The following is a 17,637-nucleotide window of genomic DNA, read 5'->3' as shown; positions in this document are numbered from 1 at the left end:
TGCTCCAATTGCCTTTTAAAAATAACTTGCAAGCTGTCAGCTCTCCAGCAAGCAATTTTTTTTAAAACTCTGCAGTCTTTTTTTTAACTGTGCACTGCAGGTTGTTTTTAAACCTTTCTTTACTTGCAGCAGCCGCCTATTTTACAATGATTCTCTTTTTTTTATTTTTATTTTTGCCTCTGCAGATCCTTTTATTTAAATGCCGGGAGTGCTCCGGGAGATTCTTCAGCCATTTGGATCAGAGGCCATTTTTTTTCTTTAACTTAAAGCAACAGCATGTCTGTTTCTTCTGTTTGAGCTCTGCAGCATACCTGGTGAGTATATTTTCCTTTTCTTCTGTTTAAACAAGATACTCACAGTCACTGGGCGAGGGACAACGCCAGGCCCAATCCCATTCTCATGTTATGAACTTGATTTTCCAGACAGGTTTCTCATTAGAAACATAGAACTTTATTTACAGGCTGCAGCAGCAGTTACATGTTTCCATCGAGCTCCACAACTAGAAGAACTTCCACTCTAAGGTTCCCCGTGCTTAAAGCTGATTCATTCACACTGTCACGTGATACTATCGAACACAACAAGTCTTAAAGCTACAGTCACTACATTCCTTAAAGCTACAATTACTACACAGTTCATCTTTATCCGCTGTATCAACACCCTTCATGATTTTAAACTCTCCAATTAAATCTCTCTTTTACCTTTTCTGTTCTAAAGAGAAAAATAACAGCTTCTTCAGTCTCTCCACATCACTCATCCCTCTTGCCATTCTAATAAATTCCCTCTGCATGCTCTCCAAAGTGTTGATGTTTTAAAAATGGCAACATGCAATTGTTTTAGATAAATTAAATTGTTGTCACCAGCCTGTGTGAAAATGGATGAGTGCAATTGGATAAAGGAAGACAGAGGTGGTGAAGTAGCCACTAGAGGGCGTCCACATCCCATTTATTGGGCAAGATTTCCCCAGACCACAGAAACCACTGCCATTTATCTTGGCCCCTCATGTCTTCTAGCCTATTCTGGACCTTCACTTATGAAGCAACCTGTCTCAGAGCAATCTGTGGTGTCCAACTGGTAGTCAGCAGGTCAGAGTTACTGTGGATTGCACTGAAGGTAGCAACAAGGAAGTAAAAGGAGACGGAAGTAAAAGGAAGAACAAAAGGGAAGGTCCAGCACCTGCAGTATTTTTCTTTTGCTGCAATAAAGATGGAGGAATGAAAAGCACTGGAGATTGTTACATAAGGTCATGGCTTAAGGGGGTAATATGAGTTGAGTATTGGTTAGTGGGTAGCAACCAGAGTAGGGAACAAAGGGTAATTTGAGGGATCACAGAGTGAGAGCAGTAAGGTGCCACAAGGATCAGTGCCTGAGCCTCAGCTATTTGCATATTATATCAATGTATATCCGAGTTTGATGACGATATAAAGCTAGGTGGGAAAGTAAGCTGAGAGGAGGCCTCAAAGGGAAAGAGAAGCAGACAGGGCAAGAAGATGGAGTATAAAATGGGGACGCATGAGGTGATTCGAAAGAAAGAAATGAAAAGCAGAATTTTTTTTGAACAGGAGAGACAGCGCAATGTTGATATTCAACGAGATTTGGAGGTTGTTGCACTCAAATCACAGGAAGTTCACATGAGTATTGCTGAAAAAAATATACCTTTTTTGTAAAGCTCCCTATCCACTGTCCAATTAGACACTCCCAGGACAGGTACAGCACTGGGTTAGATGCAGAGTAAAGCTCCTCCTACGCTGTCCTCATCAAACACTCCCAGGTCAGGTACAGCACAGGGTTAGATACAGAGTAAAGCTCCCTCTATACTGTACCCATCAAACACTCCCAGGACAGGTACAGCACGGGGTTAGATACAGAGTAAAGCTCCCTCTACACTGTGCCCATCAAACACTCCCAGGTCAGGTACAGCAAGGGGTTAGATACAGAGTAAAGCTCCCTCTACACTGTGCCCATCAAACACTCCCAGGTCAGGTACAGCAAGGGGTTAGATACAGAGTAAAGCTTCCTCTACACTGTGCCCATCAAACACTCCCAGGTCAGGTACAGCACGAGGTTAGATACAGAATAAAGGTCCCGCTACACTGTTCCATTAAACACTCCCAGGACAGGTACAGCAAGGGGTTAGATACAGAGTAAAGCTCCCTCTCCATTGTCCCCATCAAACACTCCCAGGACAGGTACAGGATGGACAAATACACAATAACACTAGCTCCACAGAGCTCCATCAAATATCCGAAGAAGGAACACAGGATCTGTTCTGGAGGGTGCTGGCATGATCCCCAGTAAAGTGTTCGGAATCTGAGGAGAATGTGGGAAGAGAATGGAAGAAAATAAATTATTCCCGGGCATTGGCTACTGGGAATGGAAACACAGTCGGTTAGCAGTTAGGAACTTGTCAATCTCAGCAGCATGTATTTTTTGAAGATTTATTTTACATTTACAAATAACATTTAAGAAGCAGATGCACAATCTTTGCCCTATGAATGTATGAATCTCTGCTGATCGCTGCTAGTCTCTGCCATTCTCTGATGGTTTCCGCCAGTCTCTCTGATCTCTGCCATTCTCAACTGTCTCGGACAGTTGCTGCTGGTCATTGCTGCTCTCTGCCACTCTCTGCTGGACTCTGCCAGTGCTTGCTCGTCTCCCACCAGTCTCTGCATATCCTCCGCCAGTTACACCAGCTTCTACTGGTTTCTGTCAACCTCTGCTGGCCTCCGTCAGTCTCTGTTAGTGCCTGTTGGTCTCTGCAAGTGTCTGCCAGTCTCTGCCGGTTGCTGCTAGTCACATCACTTGGCCTCTGGCTCCAGAAACCAAACTCAATGATGATGCCAAGAAGAGTGAGGGAGAGGGCTGCTGCTCCAATCACAATTCTGACCTTCACGCCTCCTTGTGTCACTCTCTCTGCTGACACATAACGGTGTTATTAAAATGATATTGATAAATAATAATTTACTACCAATTCTGTACTTCATTAAGCCACAAACTAGTACTGTCCATGTCTGATATTTGAGAAATAATGTTTTACATTTATGTGCAACCTTTCATGAACAAAAGATTAGTTTGAGATTGGTGTAGGACTATGGGGGGGTAAGAGTGGGACAATGGACCAGTTTGTGATTGATACAGGGCTATGAGGCCAGAGGAGGACAATAGGATTAGTTTGGGATCAATACAGGGCCACGGGGAGAGAACAGGACTGTGGGATTAGTCTAGGATTGCTACAGGGCTATGCAAAGTGAGTGGGAGAGCGGAATTATTTTGCAATTGATATAGGGCTATGTGAAGATAGTGAGACAGTGGGATCAGTTTGGGATTGAGAAAGGGATATGGGGAGAGAGTGGGGCAATGGGATTAATTTGGGATTACTCTAGCAAACATCATAATCACAAAGGGCCAAATGCCTGTTCCATAGACTTGATCACTCGTTCAATCAAATATTGTTTTTGCAGTATACACCCTACTCGCACCCCAGCTCAACAGTCCTGTTCTCCTCCTGTTGTGGGCCAAGTGAAACAGCTAATCCAGTCTACATTGTAGCAGCAAAGCATATTGTAAAAACATAAGAAACAGGAGCAGAAGTAGGTGATATGGTCTCTCAAGCCTGACCCATCATTCAATAAAATCATTGCTGAACCTCTACATCAATCCTCTTTTGCATCCTACCCTAGACATAATGTGACTGGAGTCCACAGAGATCAGTGTTGTGGCCTCAACTATTCACTATTTATTTAAAACAGAGTTGATGGGATGGAAAGCTGTATATCCAAATTTGCTGAGGAGACAAAGAAATTAGTTAGCAGTGTAGGTGGAAACTTAGAACCCACAGGAGTTACTGATAGATTAAGTGAATGGACAAAACTATGGCAAATGCATTTCAATGTAGGTCATTCACTTAGGATCTAAAAAGGATAGAACAGCCTATTTTCTAAATGGGGAAAGGGTAAAACAGCAGCAGTCCAAAAAGTACTTGGGAGTCCAGGTCATTAAAATGTCCTGAATAGGTTCAGAAAATAATCAAAGTGGGTTCAACAAGCCATTGTTTCCAGGACTGTCACTGACCTCATCTCCTCTGGGGATCTTCCTCCCACAGCTTCCAACCTGATAGTCGCCCAAACTCGGACGGCCCGTTTCTACCTCCTACCCAAAATCCACAAACAGAACTGTCCCGGTAGACCAATCATGTCAGTTTGCTCCTGCCCCATAGAATTCATTTCTCGTTATCTTGACTCCCTTCTCTCTCCCCTTGTCTAGTCCCTCCCCACCTACATCCGTGATTCCTCTGACACCTTACGTCACATCAACAATTTCCACTTCCCTGACCCCAACCGCTACCTCTTCACCACGGACATCCAATCCCTCTACACCTCCATCCCCCATCAGGATGGTCTGAGGGCCCTTAGCTTCTTCCTCGAACAGAGGCCCGAACAATCCCCATCCACCACTACTCTCCTCCGTCTGGCTGAACTTGTTCTCACACTGAATAATTTCTCCTTTAACTCCTCTCACTTCCTCCAAATAAAAGGTGTGGCTATGGGTACCCGCATGTGCCCCAGCTATGCCTGGCTCTTTATGATGTTTGTGGAACATTCCTTGTTCCAGTCCTACTCCGGCCCCCTCCCACAACTCTTTCCCCAGTACATCGATAATTACTTCGGTGCAGCTTCATGCTCTCGTCGGGACTTGGAAAAATTTATTAATTTTGCTATCAATCTCCACCCCTCCATCATTTTCATGTGGTCCATCTCTGACACTTCCCTTCCCTTCCTTGACCTCTCTGTCTCAAACTCTGGTGATAGACTGTCCACCAATATCCATTACAAACCCACCGACTCCCACAGCTACCTCGACTACAGCTCCTCACACCTCGCTTCCTGTAAGGACTCCATCCCATTCTCTCAGTTCCTTCGCCTCCGTCGCATCTGTTCCGATGATGCTACCTTCAAAAACAGTTCCTCTGACATGTCCTCCTTCTTCCTTAAGTGAGGTTTTCCACCCACGGTCGTTGACAGGGCCCTCAACCGTGTCCGGCCCATCTCCCACGCATCCGCCCTCATGCCTTCTCCTCCCTCCCAGAAACATGATAGGGTCCCCCTTGTCCTCACTTATCACCCCACCAGCCTCCGCATTTAAAGGATCATCCTCTGCCATTTCCGCCAACTGCAGCATGATGCCACCACCAAACACATCTTCCCTTCACCCCCGCACCCGGCGGCATTCCGTAGGGATCGTTCCCTCCGGGACACCTTGGTCCACTCCTCCATCACCCCCTACTCCTCAACCCCTACCTATGGCAGCTCCCCATGCCCATGCAAAAGATGTTACACTCGCCCCTTCACTTACTCTCTCCTCACCGTCCAAGGGCCCAAACATTCCTTTCATGTGAAGCAGCATTTCACTTGCATTTCCCCCAACTTAGTCTACTGTATTCGTTGCTCCCAATGCGGTCTCCTCTACATTGGAGAGACCAAACGTAAACTGGGCGACCGCTTTGCAGAACACCTGCGGTCTGTCTGCAAGAATGACCCAAACCTCCCTGTCGCTTGCCATTTTAACACTCCACCCTGTTCTCTTGCCCACATGTCTGTCCTTGGCTTGCTGCATTGTTCCAGTGAAGCCCAACGCAAACTGGAGGAATAGCACCTTATCTTCCGACTAGGCACTTTACAGCCTTCTGGACTGAATATTGAATTCAACAACTTTAGATCTTGAACTCCCTCCTCCATCCCCACCCCCTTTCTGTTTCTTCCCCCTTCCTTTTGTTTTTTCCAATAATTTATATAGATTTTTCTTTTCCCACCTATTTCCATTATTTTTAAATATTTTTAAATCTTTTATGCTCCCACCACCCCCACTAGAGCTATACCTTGAGTGTCCTACCATCCGTTCTTAATTAGCACATTCGTTTAGATAATATCACCAACTTCAACACCTATGTGTTCTTTTGTTCTTTTGTCTGTGACATCTTTTGATGATCTGCTTCTATCACTGCTTGCTTGTCCCTACAACCACACCACCCCCCATCCACTTCTCTCCCCCCCCCCCCCACACACACCTTAAACCAGCTTATATTTCACCCATCTCCTTGGATTCACCTAGTTCTGTTGAAGGGTCATGAGGACTCGAAACGTCAACTCTTTTCTTCTCCGCCAACGCTGCCAGACCTGCTGAGTTTTTCCAGGTAATTCTGTTTTTGTTTTGGGTTAATGGAATGCTGGCACTTATATCTAGAGGGCTATAATACAAGAAAGTAGAAGTCTTACTTCAGCTGTACAAAGCCCCAATTGAGGCCACATCTGGAGTGCTGAGAGCAGATGTGGGTGCCACATCATGGGAAGGGTATGTTGGCCTTGGAGTGCATGTAGCATGGATTCACCTTCTACAAGAAGAGCTTGACAAAAAAGTGTAGCTACGAGGAGAGATTGGATAGGTTGGGGTTATTTTCCTTAGAACAAAGAAGGCTGAGAGGTGACTTGATTGAGGTGTACAAAATTATGAGGGGAAGATATAGAGTGGACAGGATAAAATTGTTTCCCTTGGTGGAGAATTCTAGAACCAGGGGACATAGATTCAAGATAAGTGGCTGGAGGTGTAGGGGGGACATGAGGAAGAACTTTTTTATGCAGAGGGCACTGGGTGTCTGGAATTCGCTGCCCAAGTTGGTGGTAGAGGCAGAAACTCTAAACTCTTTTAAAAAGTTCCTCATATGTTAAGCCTTTCATTCCTGGGATCGTTCTCGTGAGCCTCCTCTGGACCCTCTCCAGGGCCAGAATATCCTTCCTGAGATACGGGCCCAAAATTGCTCACAATATTCTAAATGTGGTCTGACCAGAGCCGTATAAAAGTACCTTAAGTGCTGTAAGCTGCAGGGCTATGGGCTGGGTGTGGGAAGGTGGGATTAGAAAGGGTGCCTGGGTGTCCTTGGGTGAGCATGGACAAGATGGGCCGAATGACCTCCTTCTGTGCTGTAACTTTTCTATGGTTTTATGGTTTGGAAGTCTCTTCTGCAAAAGGTGGTTGATGCTACATCGATGGTTAATTTTTAAAAGATGACATTGATAGATTTTTGTTCACCATATTAATAAGGGATTTGGGACAAAGGAGGGTAACTGGAGTTGAGTCATGGTTCAATCACTGGATGGTGAAACAGGCTCGTGAGGCCTATATCCCTCATTGTTTAGGGATGCCCCAATCCTCTGACTACCAACACTTAGCAGTCTCTCACCTTTTAAAAAATAAACAGGCAAGACCAGCTAACCTAACCCTGGGGCTTCTTGCTCTGAATGAGCAAACCGAGTGATAAGACCATAAGACATAGGAGCAGAAATTAGGCCCTTCGGCCCATCGAGTCTGCTCCGCCATTCAATCATGGCTGATAAGTTTCTCAACCCCATTATCCCACCTTCTCCCCGTAACCTTTGATCCCCTTACCAATCAAGAACATATCTATCTCGGTTTTAAATACACTCAATGACATGGCCTCCACAGCCTCCTGTGGCAATGAATTCCATAGATTCACCACTCTCTGGCTAAAGAAGTTTCTCCTTATCTCTGTTCTAAAAGGTCTTCCTTTTACTCTGAGGCTGTGCCCTCGGGTCCTAGTCTCTCTTACTAATGGAAACATCTTCCCCATGTCCACTCTATCCAGGCCTTTCAATATTCTGTAAGTTTCAATCAGATCCCCCCTCATCCTTCTAAACTCCATCGAGTATAGACCCAGAGTCCTCAAACCTTCCTCATATGTTAAGCATTTCATTCCTGGGATCGTTCTCGTGAACCTCCTCTGGACCCTCTCCAGGGCCAGAACATCTTTCCTGAGATATGGGGCCAAAAATTGCTTACAGTATTCTAAATGTGGTCTGACCAGAGCCTTATAAAGCCTCAGCAGCACATCCCTGCTTTTAAATTCTAGTCCTCTCAAAATAAATGCCAACATTGCATTTGCCTTCCTAACTACTGACTCAACCTGCAAGTTAACCTTAAGAGAATCCTGGACTAGGACTCCCAAGTTCCTTTGCACTCCAGATTTCTGAATTCTCTCCCCATTTAGAAAAGAGTCTATGCCTCTATTCTTCCTACCAAAGTGCATGACCTCACACTTCCCATGTTGTATTCCATCTGCCACTTCTTTGCCCATTCACCTAACCTGTCCAAATCCTTCTGCAGCCTCCCCGCCTCCTCAATACTACCTGTCCCTCCACCTATCTTTGTATCATCTGCAAACTTAGCCAGGATGCCCTCAGTTCCTTCATCTAGATCATTAATGTATAAAGTGAAAAGTTGTGGTCCCAACACTGACCCCTGCAGAACTCCACTAGTCACCGGCCGCCATCCTGAGAAGGACACCCTTATCCCCACTCTCTGCCTTCTGCCAGACAGCCAATCTTCTATCCATGCTAGTATCTTGCCTCTAACACCATGGGCTCTTATCTTACTGAGCAGCCTCCTGTGCGGCACCTTGTCAAAGGCCTTCTGGAAGTCCAAGTAGATAACATCCATTGGCTCTCCTTTGTCTAAGCTACTCATTACCTCCTCAAAGAATTCTAACAGATTTGCCAGGCATGACCTCCCCTTGATGAAACCATGCTGACTTTGCCCTATTTTACCATGCACTTCCAAGTATTCTGAAATCTCATCCTTAATAATGGACTCTAAAATCTTACCAATGACCAAGGTCAGGCTAATCAAACTGTAATTTCCCGTCTTTTGCCTCACTACCTTCTTAAACAGGGGGTTTACATTAGCAATTTTCCAGTCCTCTGGGACCCTCCCTGACTCCAGTGATTCCTGAAAGATCACCACTAACGCCTCCACTATCTCTTCAGCTATCTCCTTCAGAACTCTGGGTGTAATCCATCTGGTCCAGGTGATTTATCCACCTTCAGACCTTTCAGTTTTTCTATCACCTTTTCCTTGTTAATGGCCACCATACTCACCTCTGCCCCCCGACTCTCTTGAACTTTGGGGATGTTACTTGTGTCTTCTAGCGTGATGACTGATGCAAAGTACTTATTCAGTTCCTCCGCCATTTCTTTGTTCCCCACTACTACTTCTCCAGCGTCATTTTTCAGCGGCCCAATGTCTACTTTTGCCTCTCTATTACCCTTTATATATCTAAAAAACTCTTGCAATCTTTTTTTATATTACTGGCTAGTTTACCCTCACACTTAATCTTCTCCCTCCTTATTTCTTTTTTAGTTGTCCTCTGTTGGTCTTTGTAGGCTTCCCAATCCCTTGGCTTCCCACTGCTCTTTACCGCATTGTATGCTTCCTCTTTCACTTTTATGCTGTCCCTGACTTCCCTTGTCAGCCATGGTTGCCTCGTCCTCCCTTTAGTATGTTTCTTCTTCCTTGGGATGAATTTTTGCTGAGTCTCCAAAATTACTCCCAGAAGCTCCTGCCATTGCTGTTCCACTGTCTTTCCTGCTAGGCTCATCTCCCAGTCAATTCTAGCCAGCTCCTCCCTCATGCCTCTGTAGTTGCCTTTATTCAACTGTAATACCGTTACATCTGATTCCAGCTTTTTCCTCTCAAATTGCAGGGTAAATTCTATCATATTATTGTCACTTCCCCCTAAGGATTCCTTCACCTTAATCTCCCTTATAATATCTGCCTCATTACACATCAGTAAATCTAGAATTGCCTATTCCCTAGTGGGCTCCACCACAAGCTGTTCCAAAAAGCCATCTCGTAGACATTCCACAAATTCCTTTTCTTGGGATCCACTACCAACCTGATTTTCCCAGTTTATCTGCATATTGACATCACCCATGATCACTGTAACCTTGCCTTTCTTACACGCCCTTTCTATCTCCTGGTGTATCTTGTGCCCCATATCCTGACTACTGTTCGGAGGCCTGTACATAACTCCCATTATGGTTTTGCGGTTCCTCAACTCTACCCACACAGATTCTACATCATCTGACCCTACGTCATTTCTTGCTATCGATTTAATTTCATTTCTTACTAACAAAGCAACCCTACTCCCTCTGCCAACCTGCCTATCTTTTCGATAGGATGTATATCCTTGGATATTTAGCTCCCAGTCCTGATCCCCTTGTAGCCCTGTCTCCGTGATGCCCACCACATCATACCTGCCAATTTCAATCTGCGCCACAAGCTCATTTACCTTATTTCATATACTGCGTGCATTCAGATACAACACCTTCAGTCCTGTATTTCCCGTCCCCTTTCTCATTGTCATCCTTTTATCTAATGTGCTTGAAGTTAGATTCCTAGCCCTTTCCAAACACTCTGTCCTATTTTCTACCAGGGCTGGTGGAAGGACCCTGCCACCATGTAACTAGTCACTTACCCCAGGGCACGTCAAGGCCCTGCAGGAGGCTGGCATGCTCGACATGACAGGAATATCTCTCCCCATCATCTCCACTTAGCTCAATCGTTTTCATCACCCGGTATGTCTCATCCTGGTTGGGCAGCGTGCCACTGGTTTCACTGTCGGAGACCTCCTCGCCATTCCTCAACCATGTCACATCGATGGGCCATGGATAAAAGCCCGTCACAAGGCAGGAGAGCCTCAGCCCTTGCTCAGCCTTGGTCTTATTCCCAATGAACACCTCCGGGGTGGCTGCCAGAGTGAAACAAAGACTAAAATCACTGATCTTATAGTTCTGATGAGAGATCATCAACCTTAACCATTAACCCCCTTTCTCTCTCCACAGGTGCTGCCAAGAATTACCTGCCTTTTCTAGTTCTTTCAGATCTCCAGCACCTGTCGGATTTTGCCTTTCTATTCATGAAAATTCTCTTTTCATTCCTTTATCATTTCCCTGTCCATCAACCTTCTTAGCTGAAGGCAGGTGACTGGTGCTGTGACATACAACATAAGGAAAGAAAAGCTGAGGGGGTGACCGACTAGATGTTATTAAAATTATGAAGGGGTTCAGTATGGAGATGTAGAGAAGATGGGGGAGTGGGTGATGGTGGTGGGGTTACAGTGGTTGGTGGGGATGTTGGCATTGTGGTAGCTTCACTGGACTAATAATCTAGAAGCCCAGGCTAATGCTCTGGGAACATGGGTTCAAATCCCATCACAGCAGCTGGTGGAATTTAAATTCAATGAATAAAATCTGGAATTATGAAGCATATGAAAAATTGCTGGTCTTGCGAGCAATGTCCAAATCCTATGAAAGAATAAAGAAAAATGTTGTTTCCATTTGGGCAGATGACAAAGACCATAAATATACAATAGTCATGAATAAATACTTCAGGAGAAACTTCCTTATCCAGAGAGTGGTGAGAATATGACATTTGCACCTAGATTAGTTGAGGTGAATAGTAGAGCTACATTGTACTAGCTGAACACATGAGGGAGAAAGGAATAGAAGGACCTACTGATAGGGTGAGATGAAGTCAGCTGGGAAACAGCTTGTGTGGAACATAAATGCCTGCATAGACCAGTTGGGCCAAATGGCCTCTTTCTGCGCTTTGAATTCTCTAAAATTCGACACAAAGCCACACTTTTGCATGGCACACAGGTACCCATTATTACACAATGAGACCCAGGAAGCCATTCAACAAGTGAGGTATTATAGCTTAGGCCAATCCTATCCCATCCTGACATGGTTACTAGGTAAAAAAATTGAATTTAGCTCAGCTGCCGAAATCCTACCCCCTCCCCACCTCACACCCTACAGCAGGCACTGCTGTGTATTGCGGCCAGTTGCATTACCAACTCACTTGTATCCTGTCCAGGAACAGCTAAGGAGAGACCTGGGTATAAAATTTAGTCTGTGCCACTTGGCGGTGCTCCCTCTGGTCACCACTCCCATGACGTACCTCTCCTCTGCAAAACCCCTTGCCCACACTCGAGGTAAATCAGCAGCCATTTCACACAGTCCTTTTCCAACAGAGCCTTGAAGTACTTGTTCATGAAGGAGTTGGCATTCCATCGGGCTGCTAACCTCTGGAACTCTGGATTTAGCGGATTCCAACTTCTTCTGTCCTTGTCAAAAACAAATGCATCCTCTCCATCGTATCCCAGCTTTATAAAGCCATCCGTGGAATTATCACTGGATATTTTGCAGCCACATGTTCCCTGGACAAAGAAAATACCTGTAAAGTGCATTAGTATTCAAATCAATCCACAACGTGAAAAGGTTTCAGTCAGGTAGTTTGCATTTATACAGCAAATTTAACAGCATAAAATGTTCCAAGGCTTTGCACAGCGGCATCATTGAACAAGATTTGACCTTGGGCCACATGAAAGGATATCAGGGAAGGCGACCGAGAGCTTTTATAAAGGGGTCAGTTTTCAGTAACACCTCAAAGAGAGAGAGAGAGGTGGAGAGCTTAATGGAAGGAATTCCACAGAAACAATTTCCCCTAATGGGGGGGGATTCAAGGACAATCAGGATTGAAATGTCCTCAGGGCTCTGCCCTGCAGTGAAAAGAGATGGTGGCTCCTGTTGAATGATTCCTTGAGCAGACTGTCAAAGTTATTTGGAAGAATACCTCATCTCCAGGACTTTCAAACAAGCCGCAAGGCATAGCTTGACGAGAAAGATCCTCCTTGATCAGATCCTCTCTGCAAGTCCGGAGTCACACCCTCTCTGCAGACTGCTCTTGAGGTGGCTGTGTTGGGGAAGAGACCATCACCCACCTCCCTCTGGAATATGCCTTTTTGCTAAGCAGGTCTGGAATAAGATGCAGCAGCTTTTGTCGAGATCCATCCAGAGCAGCTTCATAATGTAGGGCTCTGTGCTCTGCGGGCTGTTCCCAGGGACACATCCAGAGATAAATGTCATCTGCTGCTGGAGGACCATGAACTCAGGTGAACAGTACGCTCTGTCCTGCCCAAAACTTGTTGGTCTTCCAGTGCCAAGAGCTGTCAATGATCCAGTGTTGCAGACTGGCACATCCCAAAGTCCAGGACTGCATGCCCATGGACGCAGTAACATTTGGAACAGCCATTGCAGAGGCTCAGTGGGGAAAGCCCACTGTCTAAGGCCCTCCTGCCATTGTAAACTGAGAGGCTGGAAACCGTGTAAAACCCTTTGGGCCATATGTTTGACATATAAATGTACATTATAAGTATAACCTGTAATTATAAGTGTAGTGAGGCACCTCAGATTGCCACTGCATTGAATGAAACTGATCCATTTTGCATGTTATATGATGTCAAATTTGAAATGGTTTGTTAACGTACTTTTATAAATGTTAGAAATAAAGTTTAATTTGGGGGGAAAAAAACCAAGGACAATCGCATCATCTTAAAATTAGAGCCAGCACATCTGGGAGCAAAATCAGGAAGCAGTTTTCCACAGAAAGGGTGAAATAAGATGGAACGCTTTCTGTCTCTGTCCCTCTCTCTCCCTCTAAAAGTCCATGGATGTTGGGGGACAATTGGAACATAAAAGGCGGAAATCAAAAGATTTTCTACTTCTCTTTAGCTCTGAAGAAGCGCCATACAGACTCGAAACTTTAACTCTGTTTCCCTCTCCACAGATGCTGCCAGACCTGCTGAGTTTTTCCAGCATTTTTCATTTTTATTTCAGCGTCCGCAGTATTTTGCTTTCATCAAAAGATTTTTGTTGGGTAAGGATATCAAACAATAAGCAAAGTCAGGTCGATGGGTCAAAATGCAAATCAGTTGTTAACTAACTGAATGATGGAGTAGGCTTGAGGAACTGAGAAATATTATCCAGTTCCTGCATTCCTAGTTACGTTCAACTAAGACTCCATCCACCTGGCTCATCATCACTGTCTCATCATTTTATAAAGGCCAATAAGTACTGGCCTTGCCAGCGATGCCCACATCTCAAGAATTTTTTTTTTTTAGAAGTCCCGCTGTGCAGAACTTTTAACTTAGTAGAAGCTTACATAGTATTTACAACAGAGAAAGAAGCCATTTGGCCCAAGCAGTCCATGGGTTAGAAGACAAGAGGACCATCTTGTGACAAGGAATCACTAATCTCAGGAACAATTTGTCAGGATATGCAGTGAGTGTGGATTGGAGTGTTTGAAAGGAAGCTGGATGATATCTCGAGTTATCAAGGGTTTGAGGTTAACAGGGACCAGTCTAGTCTTCTGCACCTTCCTCAATTCGCCAGCAGAGGAAGTTTTCAGAGATATTGTTTTCCTATATTGCCCAACGTTTAGTTCATATTTTTTGCCTGTCCAATCAGATTCCATAACTCTGACAGTGAGCTAATACTATCACTGTGCCAAAGTAGTATGTTGGGCTGATGGTACTGAAGGCGGGCTGCACTGTCAGAGGGTCAGTGCTGAGGAAATGCTGCACTGTCAGAGGGTCAGGACTGAGGGAGTGCTGCACTGTCAGAGGATCAATACTGAAGGAGTGCTGCATTGTCACAGGGTCATTACTGAGGGAGTGCTGCACTGTCACAGGGTCAGTACTGAGGGAGTGCTGCACTGTCACAGGGTCAGTACTGAGGGAGTGCTGCACTGTCACAGGGTCAGTACTGAAGGATTGCTGCACTGTCAGAGGGTTGCCAAGTTATTCCAGAAAGTGACAATGAACAGCTAATTTCAAGTCATTTATTGGGCGTGAAGTGGTTCATAAATTTCTAAGGCTCTGTAGCAATACAAATCCTTTCCTCTAGTCATGGTCACTGCCCTGTCACTGTGAGGACACCTACCTGAAGCTCCACGGCGCTGCCGGTAAAATATCTCGATGTTTCCTCTGACGAGACCGTGGAATCCTGCCATTGTGATAGTCATAGCAGCCCAGTGATCCCTCTGGAAGGACTCAGCCATCCATCGCTGTCTGGGTACAATCTGCTGCAGAGTGCTGTCGAAGTAGGCTATCTGACAGTCGTCCAGCATCGCCACCAAACTGTACTCAGGCAGCTCAGCCTGGCCAAAATTCAATAAGTAGTAGAACGCGAGGATGTGAAAATCTGCAGGGTCACAAACAGGAACCTGACTCAAAATTGTCATCGATTGTAAACTAACTGAAATTAAGAATGGCACATGTTAATACTAATCTAGAGCACAAGACATAGGAGCAGGAATAGGCCACAAGGCCCCTCGAGCCTGCTCTGCCATTCAATAAGGTCATGGCTAACCTTCTAGCTCAACTCCATTATCCTGCCCAATCCCCATATTCCTCGATCCCCTTACTACTCTAGAATTTATCAAGCTCATTCCCAAATATATCTGTTATAGAACTGCCTTGTCACCAGTTTGTTACAGAGTTGCTCTTTAGACAGACTTCGCTAATGGAAATATTTGGTTTATTTACAAGACAGCCAGCAGCAACTACACGTGTGCTTTCAACTCCATAACTTCATCTCTACTGTCTGTGGAGGTAACCCACACTGTTAACACATTGGTTTACAGAGGTCATGCAATCTTACATCACAGGATATTCTTAAAGCTACAGTCCAACATTTCCCAAAACTATAATTACTACAATATCCATGAATAGGCATCCACAACTTTCTGGGATAGAGAATTCCAAAGATCACAGTTACAATATTGTGTCCAAGTTTGGATCCTGTCAAGATCAGGGAGTGGTTGTGGAAGAGATTTGCCCAGGTCATTCCCTTGGTCTGAGAGGATTGAGCAACGAGGAGAGACTGGGATTCTTTCCACTGAGACAGACAAGGTCAAGAAGATCTTATTGAGGTGGCAAAGCTATTGGTGGGGGCAGTAATGAGAATCAACATTTCTTATTGTTTGGTGAGTCAGTAACAATAGGGACATAAGCTAAACATCATCATTAAAGGAGCAAAGGGAGCGTTTATTTTCACGGAGAGGAATATTGGAATACGGAAGCCGGGGTTTTCTGCCACCTCTCAAAATGGACGCCAGCAATCCTGACTGGAAAATTCCTCCCGTGATTCTCCCGCCACAGGTGGGTACACTGGCATTGTCCGATATGCCAATTTATTCAAATTAACAACACAGTAAGATGATTTATTTTTATATTCAGTCACGGGATATGGGCGTTGCTGGCAAGGCCAGCATTTGTTGCCAATCCCTAATTGCCCTTGAATTGGGTGGCTTGCTAGGCCATTTCATCAGGCAGTTAACAGTCAACCACATTGACTGGAGTCACATGTAGGCCAGACCAGGTAAGGATGGAAGCTTTCCTTCCCTAAGAGACATTAGTGAACCAGATGGATTTTTACGACAGGCGATGATAATTTCATGATCAACTCACCTGAGACTAGCTTTATATTCCACATTTATTAATTGAATTAAAATTCCACCAGCTGCCTTGGTGGGATTTGAACCGAGTGTACCCAAAAGCTTTAGCTTGGCCTCTGGATTACTAGGCCAGCAATATTACCACTACACCACCACCTCCCCATATCTCAGGAACATGTTGAATTATTGTAAAGTCAGCAGCAAATTATCTCCATAATTAGACACATTGTTTACTTTGGCCTTGACTCATCAGACTATAATAAACCTGTAGTTTGCTCAGAAATAAAAATTCATTCTTGGGCAGAGCGGCAGCTTGGGAAGTGCCAAAGTTCATTGTGTTTCTGTGAGGCGAAGGTGGAGCCGGAGGGCAGGGTTAGACTCTACACCGACTTCAGTGTCTCCCGATTGATGGAGGAGGAGGTTCAGAAAGAATTTACATTTATATAGCGCCTGTCACAACCTCAAGACATCCCAAAAGGCTTCAAGCCAATGAAGTAGTTTTGAAGTGTAATCACTGGTGTCTTAAAGGAAACTGCATTCATTACGTGAGGTGGTTTGAACCTAGGGCTAAGGCTGTTAAAATATGAGGATATGTTGCATTGAATAGTGTATGCTCCATTAAATAGTGAAGAGTAAGGGACTGTGTAATTTAGATGGTTAAAGAATTTGAAATGCTGGATAGAGGAAAACTGTTAGGGATGGACAATAAATGTGGTTTTGCCAGTGATGCCCACGTCCCATAAACAAATAAAACTAAATTTTAGTGGGGGATTGCAGGACAAGGGGGCAGTGACATCAGGAAGCACTTCGTCACAAAAAGTAGATGGAAATCTGGAACTCTCTGTCTCAAAGAGTTATTGAAGTTGGGAGAGTCAGGTGAATTTTTTGAAACAGATGGATGGGATATTTGTTAGGCAAAGAAGTTAAGGGTAATGGAAGCAAGACGGATTGATGGAGTGAAGATAGAAGTCAGCCACAATATAATTGAATGGTGGAATAGGTTCCAGGAGTTGAATAGCAACCTCCTGTTTCTATGAGATGCTTTGACTGGGTACAGCAGCTTACATCAATATAGATAGACACCTCAGAGCACCTAGCAGGAGGGAAAGCCAAGAATAAGGAGCATAAGCAGGTTCAAAATCACAGTTCACATAGAAGGATCTACAGCAACTTCTGGAGGGTGGGAAGATACAAGGCAGACATACTGAGGAAGACTGGGGCATGAGAGACTGAGACTCAAGAGCTACCAGAACAGAGGCAATGGAGGTGGAGAATAAGCCAGAGTGGAGCAGCATGTGGCAAATACGACTGGAACAGATTGCATAGGCAGGAAGGATGGAGGCCACGGTGGGCTTTAAAATGTAGAAATGAACTTTAAGATCAGTTCCATGGAGTGAGAGGAGCTGATGGGGTTTGACAAGGGATGGGGAGTTGGGGAGGAGGAAGAATAATCCACCCCAATGCAATATCAGGCATGACTGTAGCTGAATGACG

At 44.8% G+C, this 17,637-nt stretch overlaps 1 protein-coding gene across 1 annotated transcript; it reads right to left on the bottom strand.

Moving 5' to 3' along the window:
* Positions 1 to 2,599: 2,599 nt before the first annotated feature.
* Positions 2,600 to 16,477, bottom strand: LOC121291257 (major histocompatibility complex class I-related gene protein-like). Its single transcript, XM_041212330.1, has 5 exons — positions 16,378 to 16,477; positions 14,628 to 14,888; positions 11,806 to 12,081; positions 10,322 to 10,594; positions 2,600 to 2,910 (listed from the first exon to the last, which is right to left on the bottom strand). The coding sequence occupies exons 1-5, from the start codon at positions 16,475 to 16,477 to the stop codon at positions 2,600 to 2,602; spliced, it is 1,221 nt and encodes a 406-aa protein (XP_041068264.1).
* Between the last annotated feature and the right edge of the window lie 1,160 nt (positions 16,478 to 17,637).

This window comes from Carcharodon carcharias, chromosome 19, assembly GCF_017639515.1.
Source record: "Carcharodon carcharias isolate sCarCar2 chromosome 19, sCarCar2.pri, whole genome shotgun sequence".
In the NCBI taxonomy this organism is placed as follows: domain Eukaryota; kingdom Metazoa; phylum Chordata; class Chondrichthyes; order Lamniformes; family Lamnidae; genus Carcharodon; species Carcharodon carcharias.
The sequence above is the reverse complement of the archived record's forward strand: the minus strand, read 5'-3'. Positions and strand labels throughout refer to the sequence as shown.